The 25,280-nt window shown below is 39.0% G+C and overlaps 1 protein-coding gene across 2 annotated transcripts; it reads right to left on the minus strand.

Annotated features, from left to right (window-relative positions):
• Window positions 1–760: 760 nt before the first annotated feature.
• On the minus strand, window positions 761–25,226 carry LOC135701836 (ubiquitin-conjugating enzyme E2 G1). 2 transcript variants are annotated; one of them, XM_065222780.1, is made up of 4 exons: window positions 24,824–25,226; window positions 9,586–9,688; window positions 2,290–2,639; window positions 761–1,687 (listed from the first exon to the last, which is right to left on the minus strand). In XM_065222780.1, coding segments are annotated over exons 1-4 (501 nt in total). In that variant the 5' UTR covers window positions 24,870–25,226; the 3' UTR covers window positions 761–1,685. The 2 variants fall into 2 exon arrangements, with proteins under 2 accessions (XP_065078852.1, XP_065078851.1); XM_065222779.1 differs by having other exon boundaries at window positions 761–2,639.
• Window positions 25,227–25,280: the final 54 nt, after the last annotated feature.

Below are 25,280 nucleotides of genomic sequence, written 5' to 3' on the forward strand. Positions count from 1 at the left end.
ACGGTATGAATTGTATTGAGACCATGATGAAACTACAATTACAATTACTTACTGCTCGCCGTGGCGTCTCTAGGGCTGTCTTCATCTCCTACAATCGAACATTGGTTGCGGCTCACTTCTACCGCTGTTGAACGTTAATATAAGAGTAAATTTACGTTCTCATTATTTTTTAAACGTCCCGGCCTCTCGCACAAACTATGGTGCTAATGATCCGTTAATCAGTTTCTGTGCTCTGTGTATTTAGATTAAGATTGATTCTGTTATAAGTAATATCGTGTTGTGTATTTAGGACTATGTTTATGTAAATCTGTAGGATTCAATGTTATCTGTTTGTACTGAAAATGATGAGGTTTGCAGGTGTGGGTTTTTCCCTCCAGTAAAGTAGCCGTTCTCCACCAAACCCGGGCATTCGGATTTTCAAATAAAATTGTTACGCCAAACATGTTCAGGGTATCAATCTATTACTGTCCGTTATGCGCCTATACGTACCTAATGCGTATGTATGTGATGTACGTGTGTGTTGTTTGCGTATGCTTTATTGTTTAAATGTGTATCGTTGCTTCAGATCAATCAATCCGACCATTCAATTCAGTCAATCGTCGGAATCTTTTGCGAAAGCATCATCACCCAACACTTCTGCAGTAGGTACCTACATCGAGATTTTAGGACCTACCATGCGGTTTCGGTTCAAATCTGCAGAGAACCCGGAAATAGCGAAATGGGAGATGAGATGCTTGTGGTATGTTAAATGAAATGCTGGTTACTTGTTAATTGTCTTGCTTTATTCTAGCGAACTTAACTCAATATTTTGTTACTTGTATTCGTTTTAGGAGAAGAATAAGTGTTGCATTTGTGGTGGTGGTGTAACTTGTTGACTTGGATGAGTTCTTTTATTTGTTAGTGTGTAAGGTAGGTAGGTAGGTATTTATTATTTTGTTTAGCAGGATTACTCTTAACCATAGATCCGGAGAAGGATGCGTTAGAAGTTACTTTAGTCGGTTTGGTTTGGTTACACGTTTCTTTTCTGCCTGTCTGTTGAAACTGCACTATTTACATTGTCAGCCAGATGGCCAGCCGTGGGCGGCAATCTTTCTGTTTTGAATTTGTATTTTCTCTTTCATAATCATTAGGAAACAGAAGTATCACACAAAAGTTTCAGATTTTCAACGTAAATTTAAAAAGCTTTGTTTTTATCTTCCTAAAAATACAGAACGAAGCACTAAATGTGTTCTTTTTTTAAGGGAAATTAGTTTAACTTATACTTAGTATCAATCTCATTACAGTAGTTTTCCTTCTATTCTGAATAGCTGAAGTCAAGTATAATGAGCAGTCACAAATGGTTTATTTTCCGGTTTATTTTGGCAGAGTTGCCACTGTTTGTCATTTAATCACTCACTCCTCTCTTTTTTTTTTGTAATAATTTAGCGGGCACTTTACATCTATATAAGCACGTAATTTTCAACAGGACAAATGTGTGATTGATTTCCTGAGTGTTTACTCTTCAGCAAGCATGACCTTTGGGCTTGTCAATATTCCATCTCTCAGTGCTTCGCGTCAGTAGCAGCAGTCGAAAAGAAGAGAGGAAATCGATTTTTCTCCCGATGTCTGGTACCACCTGTTGACTGTTCTTCGTTCAGTTCGTTGCCCAACTCGTCATCCGCTCGTCTCATATGCTTCGTATTGTTTTCTAAATCGTAAATGATAACAAATCAGCTGTTTTTTTGACTGTTCTGGAATATTTCTCAACCGATATGCGGGGATGATTGTGTCGCGTGTTTGCATATAAATAGAAACAATGAAGTGTGTAAAAGGTTGCCTTTTTTGTTTTATTTTCAGCAAATTAGAACTGAAATAAAAATTATCACTAAATCAAAAATGCGAAGCATTTGCATTGGGCAATTATTACTACAAAAAAGGGTTTACATAAAGTTTAGCTCGCCTGATCGAATGAATTGGAAACGATACATGAAACGTAATGAGTGGGGGAAAATGAAAATTTAAATTGTAAATTACAATTTTGGAAACTACGTCAAAAGAACTGAAGTTTTATTGCAATGTCCTTAAAGGTTCCTCGATATTGATTTCAGTAAATCGAAAGCTGCACAGTGCATGTTTTTTTTAAAATGATTTTTGAGGAAAGAAAACCAATTATCGACATTGTCTGCAATCAATCGATCATCATTTAGCATCATCAATCATCGTTATTCGTTCCTTTCCTTTCCTTCATTATTATAGTAATATTATTAATTAATTAATAAATATAAGACATTTTTTAAAAATCCTACTAACAATCCTCTTGACTCTTCCGAACACATCGCGCCACTTTCCGCTTGAATTCTGGATACGCCTCTCGCCACTCCTTGGCCGCATCGACATTCGCTGGCGATTCGTCGTTGGGATCGGCCAGCATCGAGATCACCGATATCAGAATCGTTTCCACGGTGTGCACCGGCAGCCAGCGTTCGGAGGCCTTCTCGTAGCCCCACTTGTCATCGCCAGGTTCGTGCAGAATGCTGATACAGACATCGCCGTTGCGTTCGATGTTCGGGTGCCAGATCTCTGTGACGAACTTCATGCGCGGCGGCCTCAAGGGATATTCCTTTGGGAAGTGCAAGTGTGCCTTGAAAAAACCACCCTCACTGTGAACGAAAGAGCAAAGTAAATCGGTGTTTGTGGTTAGTGTGGTTGTTTTAGAAAGAATACGAACAAATTAATAAAACATTGAAATGTTACCCTATTACAGAATTCATCAAACGGGACATCGTCGCAGTCAAGGGAAAAATCGAGATTGTAGTTGCTTCGGCTTATTTTCCTGGTGATGCCCCTGAGGTACCTCCTCCTGAGATCGCCTCATTAGTCCAATATTGCAGAGAATATAACAAGTCGTTCATCATTGGCTGTGATGCAAATGCGCATCATACCGTGTGGGGTAGTACGGACGGACATCAACAGTCGAGGTGAGTGCCTTTTGGAATTTCTCTCATCTTATAATATAGACATATGCAACAAAGGAAATGACCCTCCTTTTTCAAATGCCATTAGACAGGAAGTTTTAGACTTGACATTTTGCAACACTGCACTTTCTGAGAAGATTCGAAATTGACGTGTGTCAGATGAAATCTCACTTTTTTTATCATTAACACATTATGTGTGAATGGGGTGGAAGTGATTTACCAGCTTCTGCATTTAGAGATCCTAGGAAAACAAACTGGGATCAATATGCACAGTTGCTTAGATTCAGATATATTTACAAACGACGTAAAGATTGATTCTATCCAACAATTGGAATCATTTTCTGAAAAGGTAAACGAAAGTATTATACATTCCTACAACAGTAGCTGTCCTATCAAACGATCGTTTTCTAACAGGGATGTGCCGTGGTGGAATTTGAAATTGGAAAGCCTTTGGAAAGTTTCACGTAAAATGTTCAATAAGGCGAAAATCACTTCATTGGATTGGACTCAATATAAGAAACCCCTATCTGAATATAATAATGAAATACGGAAATCTAAGAGGCGGACTTGTATTCAAATGTGTGAAAACATAAACAGTACTCCTATAGTCGCGAGATTACAGAAAACTCTTGCGAAAGACCATACGATTGAACTTGGTAATCTTAAATGTCATGACGGAGGTTTTACCAAATCTCCCTCTGAAACTTTAAATTTAATGATGGAAACACATTTTCCAGCTTCGGTATTGTGTGTGGAATCAGAGAATTCTGATTCTGTTGGTGAAACGTGTTCTATAGAGACCTCGCCAGTGTCACTGAGAACAAAAAACACCATACCAGATATAGCTGATGAAATTTTCACAATTGCCAGAGTGGAGAATGCTGTGAGATCTTTTCAGGCCTTTTAAATCTGCGGGTGTGGATGGCATATTCCCGGCACTACTTCAAAACGGTGAAGCAATGTTCATTCCGTCTCTAACTAAGATTTATAAGGCGAGTTTAAGATTAAACTACATTCCATAAAAAAAACGGGAGTACCCAATCTTGGTGTATTAAGGACGGCCTAAACATTAATCCCGTCAAAAGTAGTAATCGTTCCTTTTACTAGAAAGAGGAAGTTCAACCTAAAGGAGTTCAAGCTTGGAGGAGAACAGATCCATCTTAGTGAACAGGTCAAATACCTAGGAGTTATATTGGATGCCAAGTTGAATTGGAATGCTCAGCTTGATTCTGTGGTTAACAAAGCAACCAGTGCCCTGTGGTTATGCTCCAAAACTGTTGGTAGAAAATGGGGTTTGAAACCAACAATGACAATGTGGATTTACACATCAGTAATCCGTCCAAAAGTAACTTATGCTTCGTTAGTGTGGTGGCCAAAAACGAAAGAGGCTACCGCACAGAGGAAGCTGGCAAAACTACAACGTCTAGCATGTATTGCTATAACGGGTGCGATGCGCAGCACCCCATCAAAAGCGTTAGATCGAAGACAACAAATCAAGAAGACTGGCAACTGCCGCTCAAAGGTAAATGCTTCGAACGAATTTGATAGCAAAGATTACATCCTCAGAAGAAGGGTTTGTGTATTTGCTCATTTTTTATGCGTTGCTTCCACCTTCACTCAAGCGCAGCGCTATTGTATCTGTCGCTTGGATTCTGGCAAAGTTGCCAGTCTTCTTGATATGGATGTCTTTGGTTAGATGCAATTCTCAAAGTACTGCCCATGCATGAATACGTGCAACTAGAAGCGGAAAGAAGTGCTCTAAGGCTCAAAAGGTCTAAAAAAGTCATGCCTGGTGACCTGGTTGATCACCTAAGCATTTTACAATACTTCCAAAGAGGACCAGTGATGAGTATGAATGGAGACTGGATGAAACCAGAGGAAAATTATGACGCTCCCTTCAACGCTTGTTGCGTTCGGATTGGGAAGTCGGTGGTCCTAGCGTTCGTCAAGGCTCAATCATATTTTTCACAGATGGCTCAAAAATTGGAACACAAGCAGGTGCAGAAATCTTTGGCCCTGGGACAAATATTTCAGTAGCGATGGGACATTGTCCAACAGTGTTTCAAGCGGAAATCGTGGCCATACTTGAATGTGTAAGTGTTTGCCTAAGGAGAAAATATAGATGTGCAAATATCTGTATTTTTTCTGACAATCAAGCAGCACTAAAAGCGGTTCATGCTTACAAATGTACATCAAAGATTGTTTGGGAATGTATTATCTTGTTGCGACAGCTGTGCAAATAGAACTCAGTAAACTTATATTGGGTTTCTGGACACTGTGGCTGTTGGGAACGCGACGAATTAATTAGTTCTATTCAAAATAATGATTATTGTTTTCACCTCTCTTTGAAATAAAAATAATAAACATATCACCAGCTAGGCGCAGGCAACAAAAGCGCAAGCAATAAATATTTCTCTATGCGCATTACCTGGTAACTTTTAAAGAATGAAGTGATTACCTGCTTAGAAGAAGGAAATGTGTCGTAAATAAAGATTGTTGGAAAAACCCCAGAAGATGGAAATGTGCCATAGAAAAAGATAGCAAGGAATTTACCTACGACACATTATACGAAGGACTAGATCACCCATTAGATTTTACCTGTTAAACTTTTTAGGTTTAAGATTAGCTATATAAGGAAAATGAATTGTTAAATAAAGTTAGTTCGTTGGTAAGGCTCAATCGGTCCATTTGTGAAGTCCGAACAATCCCTTTCGTAAGTGTTTTCATCAGGTATCGTTTCAATTCATTCGTCGAAGAAGCACAAGCCTACGTTTTAGTGAGGTCTTAGCCTTTGAGTTGAATTGAAGGTTGATCTTGATGCTAAGATACTTTTTTCATTTTGTTAAAGTTTCTAATTATTCAGATATAGGAATAAGCTCTCACTTTGGTAGAGCAACTATCCTATAAGTTTAAAAGAACTTTAATATAATTGAGAATTGAAAGTTGTGTCTAAGCAATCCTGACGGATTGAGCGCACCATTAAAAACCGTTCGCCGCGAACGTCTATCCTTCGCGTTCATTTGTTCAATAAGTGCTGAACAAAGTTTTTCAAAGTCTTCGCGTCGCGAACAGTGGCATTGAAGGGAATGAAAGGGCAGACGATCTCGCAAAATTAGGTTCCAAAAATTCACCGTTTATTGGCCCAGAACCATAGTGTGGAATATCAAACTATACGGTAAAAATGGAACTCAAATAGGCCGGAAATGGGGTAGTTAACCCTACCAAAAAGCTCTTGGAGCTCAATAACCGGGCTCTTAGTATATACACTGGCCTAGTAACTGGGCACTGTCCGAGTAGATATCATTTGAAGAACATTGGTCGGGTTCAGTGCGATATCTGCCCCTTCTGTAGCATAGAACGTGAAACCTCGGAACATCTGCTCTGCAGTTGCGGTGCATTACACAGGCGTAGATCTAAATTTCTTCGCAGTGTTATCTTACAACCTAGTGGAATTTGGTCTGCTAATCCTGGAAAGGTAGTTGGTTTCATAAACCATATCATACCTGACTGGGAAAGGACGTGTCCAGACAGTTAGCTGTTCACTCATTAAATGGTGCTTGCATGATTGGAACAGTAAACAGGGGTACCACAAATGTTCAAATAATGGACGCAGTGGTTCAACTCCCAAAAAAAAAAAAAAAAAAAACTCCGGACGGCGGGACCAAGAGCGTCTTAGGTGAACCGTTTCCTGCGGTATATAATTCATGCCTGGTGGCTTCAAGCTAGATCTCAAATGCTGAGCAACATCGTCGATGTCATCAGAAGCCGACATCAACTGAAACTCGTGAACGTAAGTGGAGGTGGATTAGCCAAGCAACTGTACAACTATTTTTAGACAGCATGTTTTTTTTTTTTTTTTTTTTTATTGGGTATCAAGCTGGAGCTGCGTGACAGCTTAGTTTTCAAGACTTGACCCATTTGAATAAATTTTGCTTCTATCTTTGACAATACAGCAGAAGGACTAGCCTATGTTGGCCGCTTGAACACTGGATTCCGTATGTATTGTTTCAAGATAGTTATAGAAAAAATGCTGTGACGTGTGCGCGTAGATACATCCGCGTAGTAAACCGATTGAATAAGTAAATCCGTTTCGAACGAAATATCTAAATTATGTAAGTTACGAAAACCGCGCGAATTCCGAAAGCCGTGCGAGACAACCGAAGCGAGAAAAAAGGCTTATTATCATTTAAAGAGTGCCACCAAAATAAATGTGATAGCCTATGTTGGCAAGTTGATTAATTTTGGTTTCCTCCCTAGATATTCTACTTACTTACTGCTGAGCTTTGTATCAAATTAGTTAATTTAAAGAACGTATCAATTATTTCAAGATTTCGCGACCGCACCGAACAAATTCTATGAGCTCAAAAGCGTTTGACAAACTTTACCGAATTGCGTATCACTTCTGCGTAAGCTCCGTAGACGTAGGCGCGTTGAATCCGACAGTCGGCAAAGGTTTAACCTGTACCAACACCGCTTAAGGAACGACCTCAAGTCAGTGAAACCGTTTATAGCTAAACATCTAAAAACGCCACGCGAAACAACCGTAGAGAAAAAAAACAACTTATTATCACTTAAAGAGTGCCACCAAAATAAATGTGATAGCCTATGTTGGCAAGTTGATTAATTTTGGTTTCCTCCCTAAATATTCTACTTATTTTACTGTTGAGCTTTGTTTCAATTTAGTTATTTTACCGCACGTATCAATCATTTCAAGATTTCGCGACCGTACCGAACAAATTCTATACTACAGAAGCTCAAAAAAACTTTTGGTGAGCTCTACCGCATTGCGAATCACTTCTGCGTAAGCTCCGTAGACGTAGGCGCGTTGATTCCGACAGCCGCGAAAAGTTAAACATGCATCAATACCACATAAGGAAAGATCGATTTTACGTATGGTTTAGTTCATAGATTAGCATTGACTGCTGTTTACAAATGTAAGTACTTGAACACTAAGAAATAAGTTAACTCAAATGCTTTAACCGCATATATAAGAGATTTCGCGTATTGAGAGAATTATATAGTAATCGAGTACAACAAACTCAGGGGAATACAATACCTCCAAAAGTTTAAAAGCTATTAATTGTCACATACCTTTACTTTTACTTATTTCCTAAACTATTCCTCTCCTTGTTAATCTGCTTAATAGTATTGGTCTGCCTGCGTTTTCTTGTTAATGTTCAAACCTAAATAAGAAGATTTATTCTACAACTTTAAAGGTTAGTTGCCTCCTAAGCGGACCCCCCGCATCCTAATTCTTTTGTTAATCTACTTAATGTCATTAGACTTTCTGAAGTTTCTTATTTAAGTTCATTTGATGATTATGATATCTCATTAGTCTAATTTAATAAATTATTAAAAGCTCTAATTCACCTAATCAATCATAACCCATGCTTTATAAAGTACCTGCACTTGTGCTTGTAATCTAAAATTAAACGTGTTTCAAGTACTTTTGATTTAAGCCTATACCTATTTATTATATCTTAGTTCGACCCAGGTAACACCTTCATGTGACTAAAATGCTTCATTTTGAAGTTAGTTTCCTAGCTGATATTTACATTATATAGGGTATATGTTCCAATTACGCTCTCACGCTTCCACTATGTCGCACCACAAAAATACATATGGGTATGTCACAATAGAAGCACATCACAGTGGAAATCCCGAGCCATAGTTCAAACACTTATCCCAAATCAAAATGAAGCACATATAAGATTATTTACAATGCCATGTCCAAAATGGTGTTTAACATTGTTCCCTGAGTAATACCTCAATGAAAACAACAATGAAAGCTTGTCACGCAAATAGAAGGAGCACCGATGGGCACTTTCTGAAATACTTCAATAGTATAATTCCCTTGCAAACCCAAATAAATCTATCGTAAAAAATAAATAAAATAAGAGTGATTTGCGGCAAAACCCGCCAGTATCACACCCAACGTCAGTGCCTATACGTAAGCGTACTACGACGCGGCTCTCAATAAAAGGAGTAACAAGTGTGATACTATCACTGCTGGACTAGATCTTTGGTTCTCTCATGCAGTGGTTTATCAGAGAGGGGAAGCTTAGTAATCCCCATTGCCTGCCCATGGCGCCATTCTATCGCGGCATGAGCCAGCAACGCCGACCATAAACCTACCGTCTCCAACACTCCACTAGCATGAAATTAAGCCCGCCCACCAACAGCAAGGTGCAAAAACTAGCCAAGGGGAGGGAACTATTTTTAGACAGCATGTTGTTCTCATAACTATTACTCGAGATAAAGCCTCTCTCAGACCTTCATAAAAATGACATATGTACATTATGGACTAAACAGTCTTCACCGAAAAATCAAGTCATTTGGAATTATAGTTAAAAAGTTACACCTGTTTATGTGTGTGCTATTTTAATCGAATACACTCTTCATATAAGGAACTATTTTTTTGCGCACTCAGCAGACATTATGAGGTGCATTTTGAAACAGTGAAAGGCTTTCTGGTGGGGGCTGTTTACAAACCACGTGAACAGTTTTTGGTAGATGTTAGATCCCCCCAGATTCATACACATCTAATCGATTTACTAAAGTACCGTGCGGGACCAAAGTTCGTACACCTGAAACATTATTAAAAATCCATACACCGTATGACGGAACTTACTAGAGAGTATCTGGAGGCCCGATGATAAGTACTTCCCATCGGAATATGTCATTATCGTCAATGAGGCCAGCCGAAAATCCTTCAACGGGGTTTTTGCTTAATTCTGAAAATAGACAAAAGATTAAAATGGATTAGCGCGATAATTGTCATATATGATTTTTTTTTAAATAGATATAGTTAACGAATACATGCAGCACCACAGCCATATTATTGGCAGAACGGTTCCATTATGGCCGTAATTGGTGTAATACGATGATGCGCCAATGTTATTCAGCACCGAAAAACAGTTAACATAATAACTATAGGTTCGCGAACGACTGATTCACCAGCACGTGAATTAGCACAATTGTGAACATCCCATTAGCCAAATACTTTCATAGATTTATACCTGAGGTTTCTAGATTTTAATTTATTATCTGATCCCTAAAGATCCCCACATATCCCCGTTTTGCATTTGACAATTCGCCTCGCAATTTTTGTTATCTGATTTACTAGATTACGTAGGGTAAGGTGGAGCAAGTTCGACCATCTGCTTGATTTGTTTATATTTTGATTTTTCAACATAGGCTCAAGTAGCCCCAATGCTGGTTTGAAAGAGCAAACCATCATTTAAGTTACATTGAAGCTGCTTGACAAACAAATAAATATAAATAACTGACCCATCTTCCCCGCGTCCCATCTTGCCCACCTCACCCTACATGAAAATCGTCGTTCATTGTGTCGCGACCTACAGGTTATGAAAACAGGCAAATAACATGATGCTTTCGTTGGAACAGTGAGATCTCAATTTGGCAACACGACACTAAGATTTTTAATATAAATAACATGGTAACCAGCAAATCCCGATTAGAAATTTCCCAGTTTTTCCCGAAATTCTGGAAATTTTCCCGATTGTGCGATATACATTTAAATTAAGCATAAAACCAAATACAATTCAGCCAATCAGATCCCTAGGTTAAACGAGTCACACGGCCAATGTGAGTAACTTAAAATTGAGTCGAATTGCAAAAAGTGAGGTAACACAGTGAATGAGTACAATTTTCTTCGATTTTCCTGGAAAAACTTCTTAAATATGAGGAAATTTGAGATATATTTCACTCAGTCTATATCCTAGAATGAGTAAAATGTATGACGATTGTCCAGGAAAAGTCAAGCGGTTGGTCACTTCGCACAGTGTGCCAAAAACATTGGCACTGTTTGGCACCCATGGTTAGAAATTGTCAAGATTTTTGATATTACTTGCAACACTGTTATATATTTGCACCTGCCAGCACATGTGTCAAGCCATTGTTGTTTAGTCAATGCAGTTTTTGGATTCGTCGTAATTTTCGGCCAAGACCCGCCATAGATTTCGTAAAACCAAGTTGAATTTCCCAGCGGCGCACATCCTAATGCCTGTCCGAAGCAGTACACCATCTGGTAGCCGTTAATACATCAAAACAAGTACAATCGATACTGCGTTGAAAGCAACAAGAACATCTGACTATGGACTTATGTTTAAATATTTGAGTTACCAGGACCAGGATGATCGGAGCTTTTCGTTGTGAAACCGAGCTGATATGTTTTGCCATTTCATCGTCCGTCCGTGTAGAATGCTGCATCAACGACCTTTCCAAATTCATCTTGGTTTACTCCCGGTATCGGTTTCAACAACCAAACCACAACGGGGAGTGCTTGTGGTTCATAGATATTTAAAAAAAAATCAATGGTTTTATCTTTGATGAAACTGGGAGATTACAAAATAAAGGAAGAGAAACAGATAGAACCGATGTCCTCCACTACTAATTATAGTCGCTATATTCATAGTCTGGCGAATAGAATTTCGATCTATCAAAAAGCGGAACCATTTCAATATATTTTAGACCATCAATTGAAAAAGTACTATCAACTTTTATAAACAAAACGTTGATTATTCTTTCCTTGCCAATCGAACGCAAATTACCGGCATCATCGGATAGGGAAAACTTTCCCCAACCCAAAGATGGTGTTAGTTTGCGTAGGCGAGCCTTGAGTCACGAGAAAAGGGTTTCCGAAGTTTTGTTCGCAATAGCTGATGTGCTCTTTTCTGTTGTTGGTCGTGATTTGCTCGATTGGTTCCGCTATTTGACAGCTCAATTGGTTCCCTAGATTCTATCCGCCAGACTATGAATATAGCGACTATACTACTAATCTGTACTGTGTTGTTTCGGTTTGAACAGTTTGAAATTGTCTTTTAGCTAGTTTTAGTTAGCTTTTATTTTGCCGTGACTACGAGATGGTGGCTCTCGATGACTGTTGCTCTACCGGACACATGACCGTTCCGGTGGCACCACGTTTTGAGTGCATCCACCTGCTGACACCTCGATGATGAAACCGCTGAAGCAATAGGAACACTTTCGCCGCATTGGTACAGAATTTTGGCCACCTCAAACCGTCCTTCCGCGGTGTCCCGGTCCGTTGTCAAGTAGCAATGGACTTCGCAGCCGTTTTAGATACCCGGAAGAGCTTCTCCCGTGCCTAATCGATGACCAGCTTCATGCTGTCGGCAACTTCATTGCCAACAATATTGTCGCGCTTATGTTAAATTCTCATTTGGTGACGGTCGAAGCGCGCCGCTCATAAGCGCGATGCAACCCCGCCCATAAGGATTATACCGAAGACTACAAACCAAGAAGACTGGCAACTTTGCCAAAAATCAGGAGACAGTAACGGCAACGCCTCTTCTGAGCAAAAGTGGAACCAGTGGTGTGTGTTAATTCACAAGTGCATTCACACAACGAGTAAAATTCCAGCTGAAATTGATCAGATGCGTAAGTAAATTTGTTTTGAATATTAAAACTATGGCAATGATGCCATTCAATATTATGGAGGGACCTTCCTCGATCATTAATTTGCTATCTCAGAATTATCTTCCACTTTTCCTAAGCCGTTTAGTGATGCATTTATGGGCATTCGTATGGTGCATTAGTAAATTGCATGCTCGTTCCGCACGGCTTTGGCACCTGGCCACAGTGGGGGGTTTAAGTTGTGTCGCTCGGCAACTTGGCACGGTACTCGCTAACCATTTGAATGTCACTGGCCAATCTGATACTGTTGTTATCATTCTATGGAAGAGTTCGGTCGATTCTAAGAATTGTTAAAGCCAGTGGCGTCGCGTAACCTCACTTTTTACCTGTGCACTAACTTTCAAAACCAAATTTAAGCCATATTCATACTGGAATTGGTTGAAAATACACTTAATATTCTAGTTTGTTCGATATATATCCATTGCAAGCAATATTTTGATAATTGCTTATGTTTTGAGAGTTGGTGTACGGATAGATTGAGGTTAAGGCGACGCCACTATTTTTTTTTAAATAATTTCCCTTAACAGAATTAATTTCAGAATTCTTCTAACATAAATTGAGATTCTCTCTGAAAGTACCATAAAAGTTTTGTTATAACAGTCCAGACATTCTCTAGAGAACACTCTCCAAAAAATTCATGAAACTCGTCCTTAGGTTCCCTTCCATTTTTTTTTTATAAATTCACTTGCATTATGGTTAGTTCTTAGTAGTCTTATAATATTGCTCAGAAGTATCATGGAATTCTCCTCTAAATTATTCTGAAAAATCACATGAAATTCTCCAAAAAATTCTCACAATTCCTTTGGAATTGTACCCCCAATATTTGATTCCCTTTGTATTTTTCACGGATCCTGGAATCCTCTTCATATTCGCCATGGATTTTCCTAAAGAGCCTGAATTTATAAAGAGACGACATATCAAAATTGGAACAATCGATTGTCTGTCAAAGTCATAGGAAAAGTCATTCCAATCGAGCAGAAGACCTGTCAAATGGATAATATTTCGCCTCTTTATAAATTCAGGCTCTTTAGATTTTCCCGCAGAGTTTACTCTGAAATCAAACAACTGACTTGGAATTTTATTCAAATCTCTCTTACAGTTTATCCCAAACCTACGACACTTTCTCTGAAATACCTTGGTGTTATCTCTAGAATTCATTCTAAACATTCATGCTTTCCAAACAATTATAAAATTCTCTTAATAGTTCTTCTTAGTGACTGTATCCTGAAAATCGAATCCAGTCCAAGGGTCTTGAAATTTTTTCAGGGTCCAAAATCTTATTTTTCTCGATGTGTATTTTCCTCATGTGTCATTGAAATTCACGGGTTTTTCCCGGTTTCCACGATTTCCCGGTTCACTGGCCACCCGAATATAAAAATACACAACGATGTTTAATCATACCAAATGTTTCTTCTTATTGTCAGCGTTTGGAATATCGAAAGAACTTGCATGAAACCAAGATAAAAATTATGGTTCGATATAATAACCCCGTGGAACGCAAAAAACGCAAAAAGCTTAGTTGTTGCCAAAATCGATATTTAACTGTATTTGCATACGAACATATTTTGTTTCACTAACACTCCAGATGTGTTGCCCGTTGTTATCTCGTTGTTGTCAATTTTATCGAAATGCGATAATAGATAGTACCTACCCAGCTCTAGTTTACATTTTGTATCTTTGATGCGCGAAATTTGTACCACACAGCTTATTCATGCAAGTCGCAGGAACGCCAACCGCGTCACATTTTAAATCATTTCAAATAAAGAACTTGTAGATATTCCTGCATTGTAATATTATTAACAAATACTTCCTAGTTAGAGTGTAATTTCATCAAACGTAGCATAAATTTTGAAAAAATACAGTACGAGAAAATTTCAATTTTGGTGTTGCTAAAAACGAATACCATGTTGCCAAAATCGAGATCCAACTGTGCAATCATTTTTATTCAAAAACCAGTCCTAGGTGTCATGCATAATTGACGTATCATTTGGTTCTTTCACAATATCCACGTTCTTCCAAACTTATTGAAGGCCTCGGAAGAACTGCTCATGTTTGAAAGAAGAAAAAATATACTTCAGCAATATTAGCCAATGCTCATACCCTAAAAAATGCTAAGCGCTCACGTACAATGCCTGGATATTCAATTAAGGGAGTATTTCCTTTGTCAAATATTTGAAGGCAGAAACATTCTCTTCTTCATGAAATATTTCCACATTTATTTTTTTATAAGTGTAACAACGTTATCACGTCGTCACACGACGAGTATGATTTTTTTGTGTTCCGTTTATTTATAAGGCCCCCTCACCTATTAGGCATTGCTTGGGCCGATGACCATTATTTACAATTAGATCCCTTTCCGCTTTTATTTTTCAAATAAAACGTACTATCCCCTATTTGATAAGTTGCATTATTTTCATCTAAACGATCTGTTTGCTGACCAGTCTTCTGGGTGCACTGATCAGCACGAAATTTCTTTTTTTTTTCGTTCTCCTTGTGCTTTGACAGCCGGCGTTTGTTGGTATTTTCAGTTGGTATTTTACCCCCTCGATTGGTGGAGCTGCTTGGAGCGGTGCTATTGTTCGATGTGGCTGCATCCAAACATTTCTGTTTGGGATGTGCTGCTCGACCACAATGGCGGCACGTTTTTGGTTCCTTGTCGTACGTTACCAACGTTGTTTCGTTGTCGACCGTAATGTATGATGGAATGGCGCTTTCGAGTCGCATTCGCAAAACTCGAACACCGCTCAGGAATCCTGGGAAGTTAAAGTAGTGCTTCCATTTCTCAAGTCGACTGCAAATCACTGTCCCGTACTTTGCTATGTGGTTCATAACAGTGGCTTTTGGCCATGCCAGAGGAAGGTCATGCACTCGAACGGTCACTGCTTCACAACCGGGATTTTGAACTCAATCTTCGCACAGAGAAACACGTGTTTATCGTTGTGCGCTTTTTCATAGCGCAAGGCAACTTCATTGTCTATCATCTCAATAAAAACACAATTTCGGACGTTATGAAACTTAATGCATCTAACGTCCAAATATTGGAGCTTAATATTGTTCTCGAAGAATTTTTGCAACGAACTGGAAGGACACTGAAGTCAACAACAAGTGTGTTTTTACGAACTAAAGTTCTGTCCAGTTAGAATCCGGAATCACTTATTGTGTTGCAGCGGCACGGAAAGTGACCGCTGCAAGAATTATTTTACAGCGGTTTGTTTACCTAGGCGCCCCTTTCTGTGGTATAAATTTCACGGTGTTTCGTGCAGTGAGTCAAAAAATAGTCCAGATGGAAGCCGAGAGGAGAGAAAAAAAATCTGCACACCCACGTTGATAATCCAACGTGGTCCGCAATAAAAATCGCAAAAACGTTGAAAATCGCCAAATCAACCGTGTATGATGTGTTCAAACGTTTCAGGGAGCGAAAGAGCGTGGATCGAGTTCCTCAAGGTAAGCGTCATAGTGGAACATATGACCGCAAGCTGAACCAGAAGGTGTTGAGAACCGTCAGAGCAAACCCTGGACTATCAGATAACGAAATCGCACAAAAATACGCTGCTGCTCGCAGTACCGTTCGAAGAATTCGTTTGCAGGCAGGATATCATTCTTATCGAGCCAGCAAGCAAAGTTTCGTCACCAAAACTCGAGCTCGGAAATTTTACCAGCAGGTTTTGACGAAGTACCAAGGATGCCTGCTCATCGACGGTGAAACCTACGTCAAAATGGATTTCGGACAGCTTCCTGGCCAAAAATTCTACATGGCGACGGCACGAGGAGATGTTCCTGCGAAGTTTAAGTTTGCTTTTATGGACAAATTTGCCAAAAAAAACTGATGATTTGGCAAGGGATATGCAGCTGCGGAGCAAAGACCAAAGTGTTCGTGACGAATAAGACGATGGACTCGAAGCTGTACAAGGAAGAATGCCTCAAAAACCGCGTACTACCTTGCATTAAAACCCATAAAGGTCCCGTGAAGTTTTGGCCAGATTTGGCGAGTTGCCACTACAGCCGGGAAGTCATCCAGTGGTACCGCGATAATAACGTAGATTTCATCGATAAAAACATAAATCCACCCAACTGCCCGCAGTTCCGGCCCATCGAGAGATTTTGGGCAATAATAAAGCGGAAGCTTAACAAAAGTGGAAAAACGACTCGGGACGCGATTCAGATGACCAACATGTGGAACAAATGTGCCAAGGAAGTTGACGACGGAGGTGTGCAGCGTTTGATGGGAGGAATAAAGAAGAAAGTGCGAAACGAAGAAAAATGATTTGTATTGATATTTTTTCAAAAAGTACAGTGAACTACCTTTGTTTTGAAGTATTAACCTTATTTGTACGTCAATCCGATACCGAGGTACAGATGATTTTATTATTCCGGATTCTAAATTGACATAGCTTTACACTCATTTTCGCTACAATATTTCACCAAGTTAAGCAGAGCAGAAAGAGCACACGTCCGATGAATACGTGTAATGGTTGTCGAATGATTTTCACAATTAGTGACATGTACAATTAAAATCCTATGCGAAAGTACGAGCAGCAATGAAAAGAAGGAAATTCACTTTTAGTTCCAAGAACCTTCGATTCGTACCGATTATGTCCTTTATGCCACATGTCCATCATGCCAAACGTCCTTAGGCCAAACGTCCTAAACCAAACGTCGTAAGCCAAATGTCCTTATTCCAAACGTCTTTAGGCCAAATGTACCAGACCCATATTATCGAGGGTAAAAGTTAAATTCTTCTTCATTGACGGTTGGCAATCTTACAATGTTTTCCCAATAAAATACAGTTGTCGTTTTGGATCCAACGATGACAATTCTTTTGAATACGTCAGATCCACATCGTCAGGTATATTGCTATGAGTCAGTGGTGGTGTCGCCTTAACCTTCTGCAATAGGGGTCATTTTTGGCCTGGAAACACACATTTTTCCTAATGCAAGTCGGAGTTTATTTTCCCTAAATGAAATGCATTGTAGGGGAATTTACGTATTATCGGCAACCTAAGCAGCGACCTTCTTTCTATAGCCTTTTTTTTTCTATGGAACGCACACATATGCAGTATTGGTTTGTTTACAATCTTTTGCTGCCAGCTGCTCTAACAATTTCAGTCGAAAGAATTGTCAAAAACTGTTTTGAAACGCTTTTACAAAGCTCCAATCTTCTCTAGTGAGAGCGAGTATTGTCGGCAACCAGTTTTTCTTCGGCAACCGTTCCATTTGAACTGCATGTAAATCTGCTGTTCTATTATCGGCAACTCGAAATCAGCTACAATTTGTAGTGCGTGTGTTTCATTTCAAGAAAACCCTGCTAGATTGCTTTTTCTCAGTAGTAAAAATATAGTCAAATTGAAGCTGAAAGCATAAAGAATCGTTTGCATGCATTCAGCGAAGTGTTTTCGTAAGAAAATCCAGTGAAAATAGTGTTTCAATTTGGGTTGCCGAAAATAGTCTGTCATGCCGAAGCCGTCATTTCCCCCATTTAATTTCAATTATCATTCTTTAGAGTAGAAGCAACAGTATCTGTTCACAAGGGATCAATAGTGGAAGCTCATGTAAGGATTTTTCAGTAATCCAAGGAACACATCTTAGTCCTTGTTACTTTTTATGCCTTGTTGATAGTGACAAGACTCGGCCTTGTCTACCGAGGATGATCTTGAAACAAGGAAAAAAATGAGTCAGTTGTCTTCATCTATGTGATTCCTAATCTTCTATTCGTTGTTCCCTAGTTTGAAATGGTTAAGACTAGGGTTCTGATGCATGGTCATTATCGGTGTCATTCCTTAATTTTGTTGCTAAGGAATCTAATTTTGACTGACAAAGGGGCGCGCCTTTGGAGGGTGTTTCAACTCTCCGAAGGGTATAAAAAGCGGGACCTTTCAATTAGAGTCGGATCCTTGCGATAAATGCAAGAGTGGCAACTGTAAAAACATCGAATACTTCATCATTTTTCAATAGTGACGGAGTAATACGACATGCACTAAACTAAGGACACGGGATATACTACAATAGATCAATTTACTGGTCGCAGTAGTGTTAGGTCCCGAACAGAGGAAAAAAAAGCTATATGTAAATAAAATGTATATCTCTACCAATCTAATCGAATAGTTTTGTTTAAAGTAATCCGTGGTCAGCTTTGGAACATTCTGAACCTACATGTATTAGGAAAGTTAACCGGAATCCACCTTTGCACCAGCTCTCAAAACGTTAACTAATCTCAAAATATTACTTTCAAGGATAAATATCAGTAAAGCTAACCCCCCTAAATAATCTGTCTTTCTTGGCAAGAAATTTAGGGATCGAGCCACCGCAAAAAACTGAATTGGTAGTGTTTACAAGGAAGCGGTTTCCAGCCCAACTGCGTCTAACTCTTTTGGGCAGAGACATTACCCAATCTTTGACCTTCAAATACCTTGGAGTCTGGTTTGATTCAAAATGCACTTGGGGTACCCACATAACTTATTTGAAACAAAAGTGTCAACAAAGGATCAACTTTCTACGATCATTTTTCGGGACATGGTGGGGTACTCACCCGGAAGACCTAATTAAACTGTATAAAAAGACACCTAATTAAATTGGAACGCATTCAATATCGTTGTTTACGTATTGCCCTTGGCTGTATGCATTCTACACACAATATGAGCCTAGAGGTTCTAGTGGGAGAACCCCATGCAGAACCGTTTCTGGGAGCTCTAATTAAGAATATTGATTAAATGTAGTCTCAGTAACAACCTTGTGATTGAAAACTTCGAAGAAATGCTTGAATTGAGCATCCAGTCTAGATTTGTGCGAATCTATCTTAATTATATGTCATCGGATATTACCCAGACAACCAGAATGCACGTATATTCAAAGTTGTTTTCGTGATATACAAACATATATACAAACAAACAAGTCGTATAAAATGCAAAGAAATGGCTTATACGTACAAAAGTGGAGGCCATATACGTGCATATTTTCGTTTAATTTTAAACGAGTTGGTTTAACATCATATACGATTTAATCTGTAATAACAAATTTATTTTTAAAAGTCTTACGATGTAATCCGATTCAATTTGTGATACAATACGACGGTAAAATTAGCCATCGCATATAAGTCAGAAATTTTCATTCTATACGATTTAACTTAAACATAATCAGGCCTATTCTGCGCGGCGTGTGAGGTGAGGTGACAATTGTCACTTCACCATCACTTCACTGTCACTTCACCTCACACGCCGCACAGAATAGCCCTGAATGCGAGGTATGCCATTCTTATATGTGATTTTGACTTAACCTGTAGCAATTTACGATACTGTCTGTACATTGTTATACGACTTCTGGTTGTCTGGGTAGCCTTCCGTGCTATAACTCCCTTCGTGTATGCTTTACTAACTAAAGTTCCCCCATTGACTATCTCCATGAAACACCCCGTATTTTTGCTGAAAAGTACCAACAAGTCAATTGCAATAGAAGATTTTTCACTGATGGATCACGCATTGATGGATCCACTGGCTTCGGCGTCTTCAATGAATACTCAACCGCCTTTCGGAAACTTCAGGAGCCTTGTTCCGTTTATGTTGCTGAACTAGCAGCAATCAACTTCGCATTGGGGATGACTTCCGACATTCCCATAGACCATTACTTCATCTTCTCGGATAGTCTCAGTTCGGTCGATGAAACAAGGTAGGCACTCATCTTATTTCCTTTCTAAGGTAAGGAAGCAGCTGAGTTTGCTGGTCGAAAAATCATATATGATTACCTTTGTATGGGTCCCCTCACATTGCTCAATCACAGGCCATGAGAAGGTAGACTCTCTCGCAAAGGTGGGTGCACAATAAGGCGAGATTTATGATAGAAGATTTCACATGATGAATTTTTCCCATTAGTACGTCAGAGTTCTCTTTAGAGTTGGTAAAACGATTGGACAAGTAATTTTCTTGGGCGGTGGTTACATTCCATTATTCCAAATGTTTCCTCGAGAGCGTGGTTCAAAGGTCTGGATGTATCTGTCTTTGAATACTTAGGTTAGGTCCAAAATAGTATAACATCCAATCGGTTTCCATGTATACATACAATCATTCTCCTGATATGAATGTGTTAAATACTTCATTCGATTACAAGAAATGATAGTGTGTATTAGACTGATGCAAAATTTGAAATTTTCGCTCCACAGCGCTCAAACGGTTCCAAATTGGGTCCTGAATAGTTTCCCAAAATTTGAACTCATGCAGTGAGAAACTGACATGGCACAAATCATTTGAAGTTTATATGGAAATTACTATGGAGAAACCATAATTTCGGTTTATATCTATCTCAAAATTCACCAGTTTAATCTACTTTAGAAAATAATAGCTGAGCTTATTGAAAATTTTCTTAGCTACATATTTGTTGAAGACCATTTTTCGATCAAATGTAAGGAACAAAAATTATTAAGAATTCAAGTCAATGATGTCTTATGATTATGCTCGATCAACTGTTCAGCAGGCAACATTGGTATTTATGGCGCGTAGAATAGAGGACAAAAATCATGGCTACTATGTCAAACTGCAGAATACAGTGTTGCCCACAATACAGTTGCTTAATCTTGCCATAAGATTATCAATCTTTTAAACAATTAATAACTATTTAATTTGACGTTTGGATGAAAAACGATTTTCTGGAAAGTTGTAACTGATAAAAATTTCCATAAGAATAGCAATAGAATTTGTTAACAGTACAATATTTAAAAAAAGCTAGAAGACAATGAACAAAAAGTTTTGTTTTCCCATAATAATTTGCATACAAACTTCAAATGGTTTGTGCCAAGTCAGTTTCTCACTAAATGAGTTCAAGTTTTGGGAGGCTAATCAGGGCCCAATTTGGAACCGCTTGAGCACTGTGGAGCGAAAATTTCAAATTTTGCATCAGTCTAGTGTGTATCCTACTCTATTTTTCACAAACTTAAACATGAAAAACATATTCTGTTAAAAATCACCTGCCGGTTACGGACAGGGGCCTCATTTCCAAGTCGAAATCTAGACTAACATTTGAAAGGGGCGGAAGAGCCAAAATGTAAACAAACCATATTTTGCCACATATAGAGAGAACAGTTTTAGATAGAGCTGGAATTAGGGCGTAACAGCTTTTGTAAACAATGACTTTTCTCGATGATTTCTCGGAAGCCATGGCTCTCCCAGGCAAATCGACATCACCATCGAGTAGAGGAACACTTCTCCTACCCGATGGATATGTTGGTTTGTGTTGGCGTGCCGAGAAATCAACGAGAGAAGTCATTGTTTACAAAGGCTGTTACGCCCTAATTCTAGCTTCAGTACCGTCAACCTCCGTGCCCATGGGGAGGGAAGACAGCATGCAATTATCTTTGTAACAAAATGGTCTACTCTTGATTGACGGCAAATAAATTAATAAATTTGGATATGTATTATTTATTTTTAGCTCGTCGTATTTCGACCTAAATGAAAATGCCGGAACAGTACTGAGGATATAAGAGTCAGTTCTTGTTATTTTTTTTTTTTTTTTTCCTTTATTTAACGTCGGTCTCTGTTCCGCAATCTAGTGCCAATCACCGACGGACATCGATTGCCATCCATTGACGGCAATCGAATGTGCAGGAAGGCAGCTTCCACACCTGCGTAGGATATCGCACCCATTCAACAGCACACATGGGCCGGGACCAACGGCTTTACTTCCCTTCCGAAGGAAGACGTGACCAGAGATTATTATGCCTCAGAAAAATCCCACCGACCTCGACTGGGATTGAACCCAGACCCATTGGGGTGTTAGAAAGCAGTCACGCTTACCACTACACCACCGGCGCCGGCGAGTTCTTGTTATGTTTTATCTCTTGAGTTTAAGTTAAACAGTTTAACGGAAATTATTACATTTTCACTATTATTTTTCTTTTGTCTTGTGACCGAACATCAGATTTTGGGGTTACTTTGATAATACTCGATAAATGTAGAAAAACATGCGTGAAACTCAAACAATTGAGGGGGTTAGAAAGAAAGGGATGTAAGTGACTTTGATCGATTCTCTTCATCGACTTTCTCTTTCGTTAATAATTCAGCTGCAAACACATTCCTTGATTCGTGTGCCATTCTGGATGCTAGATGAGAACCTCCTTTGTCAAACTATGTGGCAGGAATCGCGCAAAATCTGTTTATAAAGGTGTGGCTATCAAAAGAGAAAGTCGATGAAGAGAATCGATCAAAGTCACTTACACCCCTTTCCTTCTAAACCCCTCAATTTAGTTCAAGAAATATGAAACATTGAATGAATATATAATCAGAAGCATCATAAGTAATAAGAAGGCAACATTGAATTATTTGTGTCAGCTATTTCGATATCAAAGATAATATTGTAAACTACAAAATGGAATCAATGTTTCCAATTTGGAAATAGTGCAGAGAGTAAATTTTATCATTATATTCTACTATCAAAGTCATTCGCATTATCAAAGATACCCTGTTTTACGGTATAAGTAATTTATATTACTTCAGTATGATCGATCTTATATTGATGCGCTTGAGTAGTTTTCCTGAACCAGTAAAACATAGGGGAAAGTGTGGCAATTTGGCTAATGGGGCAATGTGGTCACCCATTAAAAATCAACTTATTGAACATATTTTACAAAAAATCTGCCGCCGGCTTAATGATTGAAGCCTGCTTCAACTATCCATTTCATTTAAGTCTAACAAAATACTTTTCTCTAGAGAAAATACAGTCAGTCCACTTCCATTTGATTAACATGCAGAACTTACTGACTCACAATAGTGACTAGCTGGCCCATAATACTGGGGTGACTGTATTCGAAAAATGTTAGACTAGCTCAAAATGTCAAAACTGTTAAGATTTCTGAATCAGAAAATAAGGTCTTTCGCTAGTTTCTTATAAATAATCGTTTATATTCCTTCAGCAGCTTTATAAATGGTCATTGGTTTCTTATATGACACGATGTTTTTCTAGATTTTAATTAACATTAAAGATTTTCTTAACAAAATAATACTTAAGTCCATTCGGGGTAACATGAGCATCACTGATATTTCAACTTAAATTCTTCAATTTTGCATTATTCTTTTCATAAATATGACAGTATCATATGAAATCACGTTTTGAAACAACAGCTTTGGTAAAAAATTAGTCATTCACAAGACTGAAAAATATAGCCTTAAATAGGCAGTAGCCTTCATAAAGCCTCAAGAGAACATAATATTCTTACCCGTTGTTTAGAAGGTCGCTCATACCACCCCGACAGGGTGCTCATTTTACCCCCAACGGTTTAATTTTGGTTACAAAACGAACATTTTTTAAGTATTCTTGCATAAGATTCAAAAGTTCACTTTTAATATTCAATCTGTATTCATGGTGTGAATAGGACTTGAAATCATCCATTTGGTTAAACATCATTCGAATGTGATGATTTTCTTAAGATGGCCAAACTGCCCCACGTTCCCCTATATTATATTCCTGTTTTCATATCTTTCAACTTGTTTCGAGACCCGTTCGAAATATAGATACCATAGATACTCATGTAATAGATGTGCGGATGTGTATATACCAAAATGTGTATCCAAACGAGCATACGATTTGACAGTCCATTTGGATACATCAGCTGACATCCGCACATCTATTACATGAGGATATACAGTTCGAAACCCTGAAGGCCGAACTATCTTCGAACGAGTCAAGACCCCAAGACCCCAAGACGCACAAACACGTTCTTCCCAAGAGGCTCAGCTACAACGGCATTATGAATGTATGCATCGTATAGAAAGGCACACACAGGTAGGAGAGATGAGCAAGCAGAGAATGAATAATACTGACTGATATTGATTTTCATTCTGCGTCTGCCGCAATCTTCCTTTATTTCATTTTTTCGCTCATCACTTTCTCGATTTTCGTTCGTTCCTTTTCCATTCTTATAGACGCACGGGATTGATGTAGGTACCCACGGTACCTACACCAATAAATGGGAAGATAATTGACCTCTCTTTGTACGTCGGCGGCAGCTGCTGCCCCAAAAAGACGGACAATCTGATGGGGATGGAATCGATACAGGGCAAGGTGAACTGAATTCGGTGACCAACCGTTCGTCACCGTATAATGCGATGCACTCTTTTCACCTACCCACTCACGACGAGGACCAAGCGCAAGCTGCCATGACATCCGTTTTTTGTCCCCTCATCAGCTACCAGCTAGAACTGTCAACAGACACCCTGCTTATTTTTAGCCATACGAAGGGGGCAAAGAAACTGCCAGAGACCGAAAGAAAAAAAAAGGTCATTATGCGCAAGAAAAATAAAGAAGCAGAAAAATTGCCAGACAGCCAATTCTTCCCCTCTCCCCCAAAACCGCTTACCCGTTTCTATTACCAAGCTGGAGATTCCGACCCCAAAAAATACCCCCGGATTCCGGAGAAAAACCAACGATTTCCTTACCTGCCAACTGTTTCTTCAGCAGCAACGAAGACTGAGGTTCTGACATTTAAGCTGAATGCTGTTCAATAGCTTTCTCCTAAGTAAAAAAAAATATCACTGGATGAAAATGTCGAATGGGCGACGGTTTCTTTCTTTCGGCTGTCGCTTTCGGATGCTGGCTGCTAATCCTCGTCTTGTCTCGAACGAAAATACAGATTATCAATTTCACACCGACGAATTCTCACAAAAATCGACACGCGCTAAACAATTTCGTTCACCGAACGCACCGGGGATGATTTTCAGTTACTCTTTTCTAGCAAATAAATTATCGCGGAAGTTTTATGGCTGCCGATCTGTGCCAAACGAATAACGAAGCTGCTGATGAACTGCGAACTTTCAGTGCTGGATGAGTTTTGTTGCCTTAAAGTTGGCTGTCTTTATAATGTTGCCCGGCTTCCGGTTTCGATAAATCGGTCAC

This window comes from Ochlerotatus camptorhynchus, unplaced genomic scaffold (assembly GCF_037179485.1).
Source record: "Ochlerotatus camptorhynchus isolate MF236.1 unplaced genomic scaffold, CSIRO-AGI_Acam_v1.1 ptg000177l, whole genome shotgun sequence".
Taxonomy (NCBI): domain Eukaryota; kingdom Metazoa; phylum Arthropoda; class Insecta; order Diptera; family Culicidae; genus Ochlerotatus; species Ochlerotatus camptorhynchus.

What these genes read in the sequence shown, in the direction of transcription:
- LOC135701836 (XM_065222779.1), bottom strand. Translation starts at nt 24,869, where the DNA reads ATGTCAGAACCTCAGTCTTCGTTGCTGCTGAAGAAACAGTTGGCAG. An exon ending in GCTGAAGAAACAGTTGGCAG is followed by an intron (nt 9,689 to 24,823) that starts GTAAGGAAATCG and finishes GTCTATTTTCAG; the next exon opens with AATTAAGCAAAAACCCCGTT. An exon ending in GGGCCTCCAGATACTCTCTA is followed by an intron (nt 2,640 to 9,585) that starts GTAAGTTCCGTC and finishes TTTCGTTCACAG; the next exon opens with TGAGGGTGGTTTTTTCAAGG.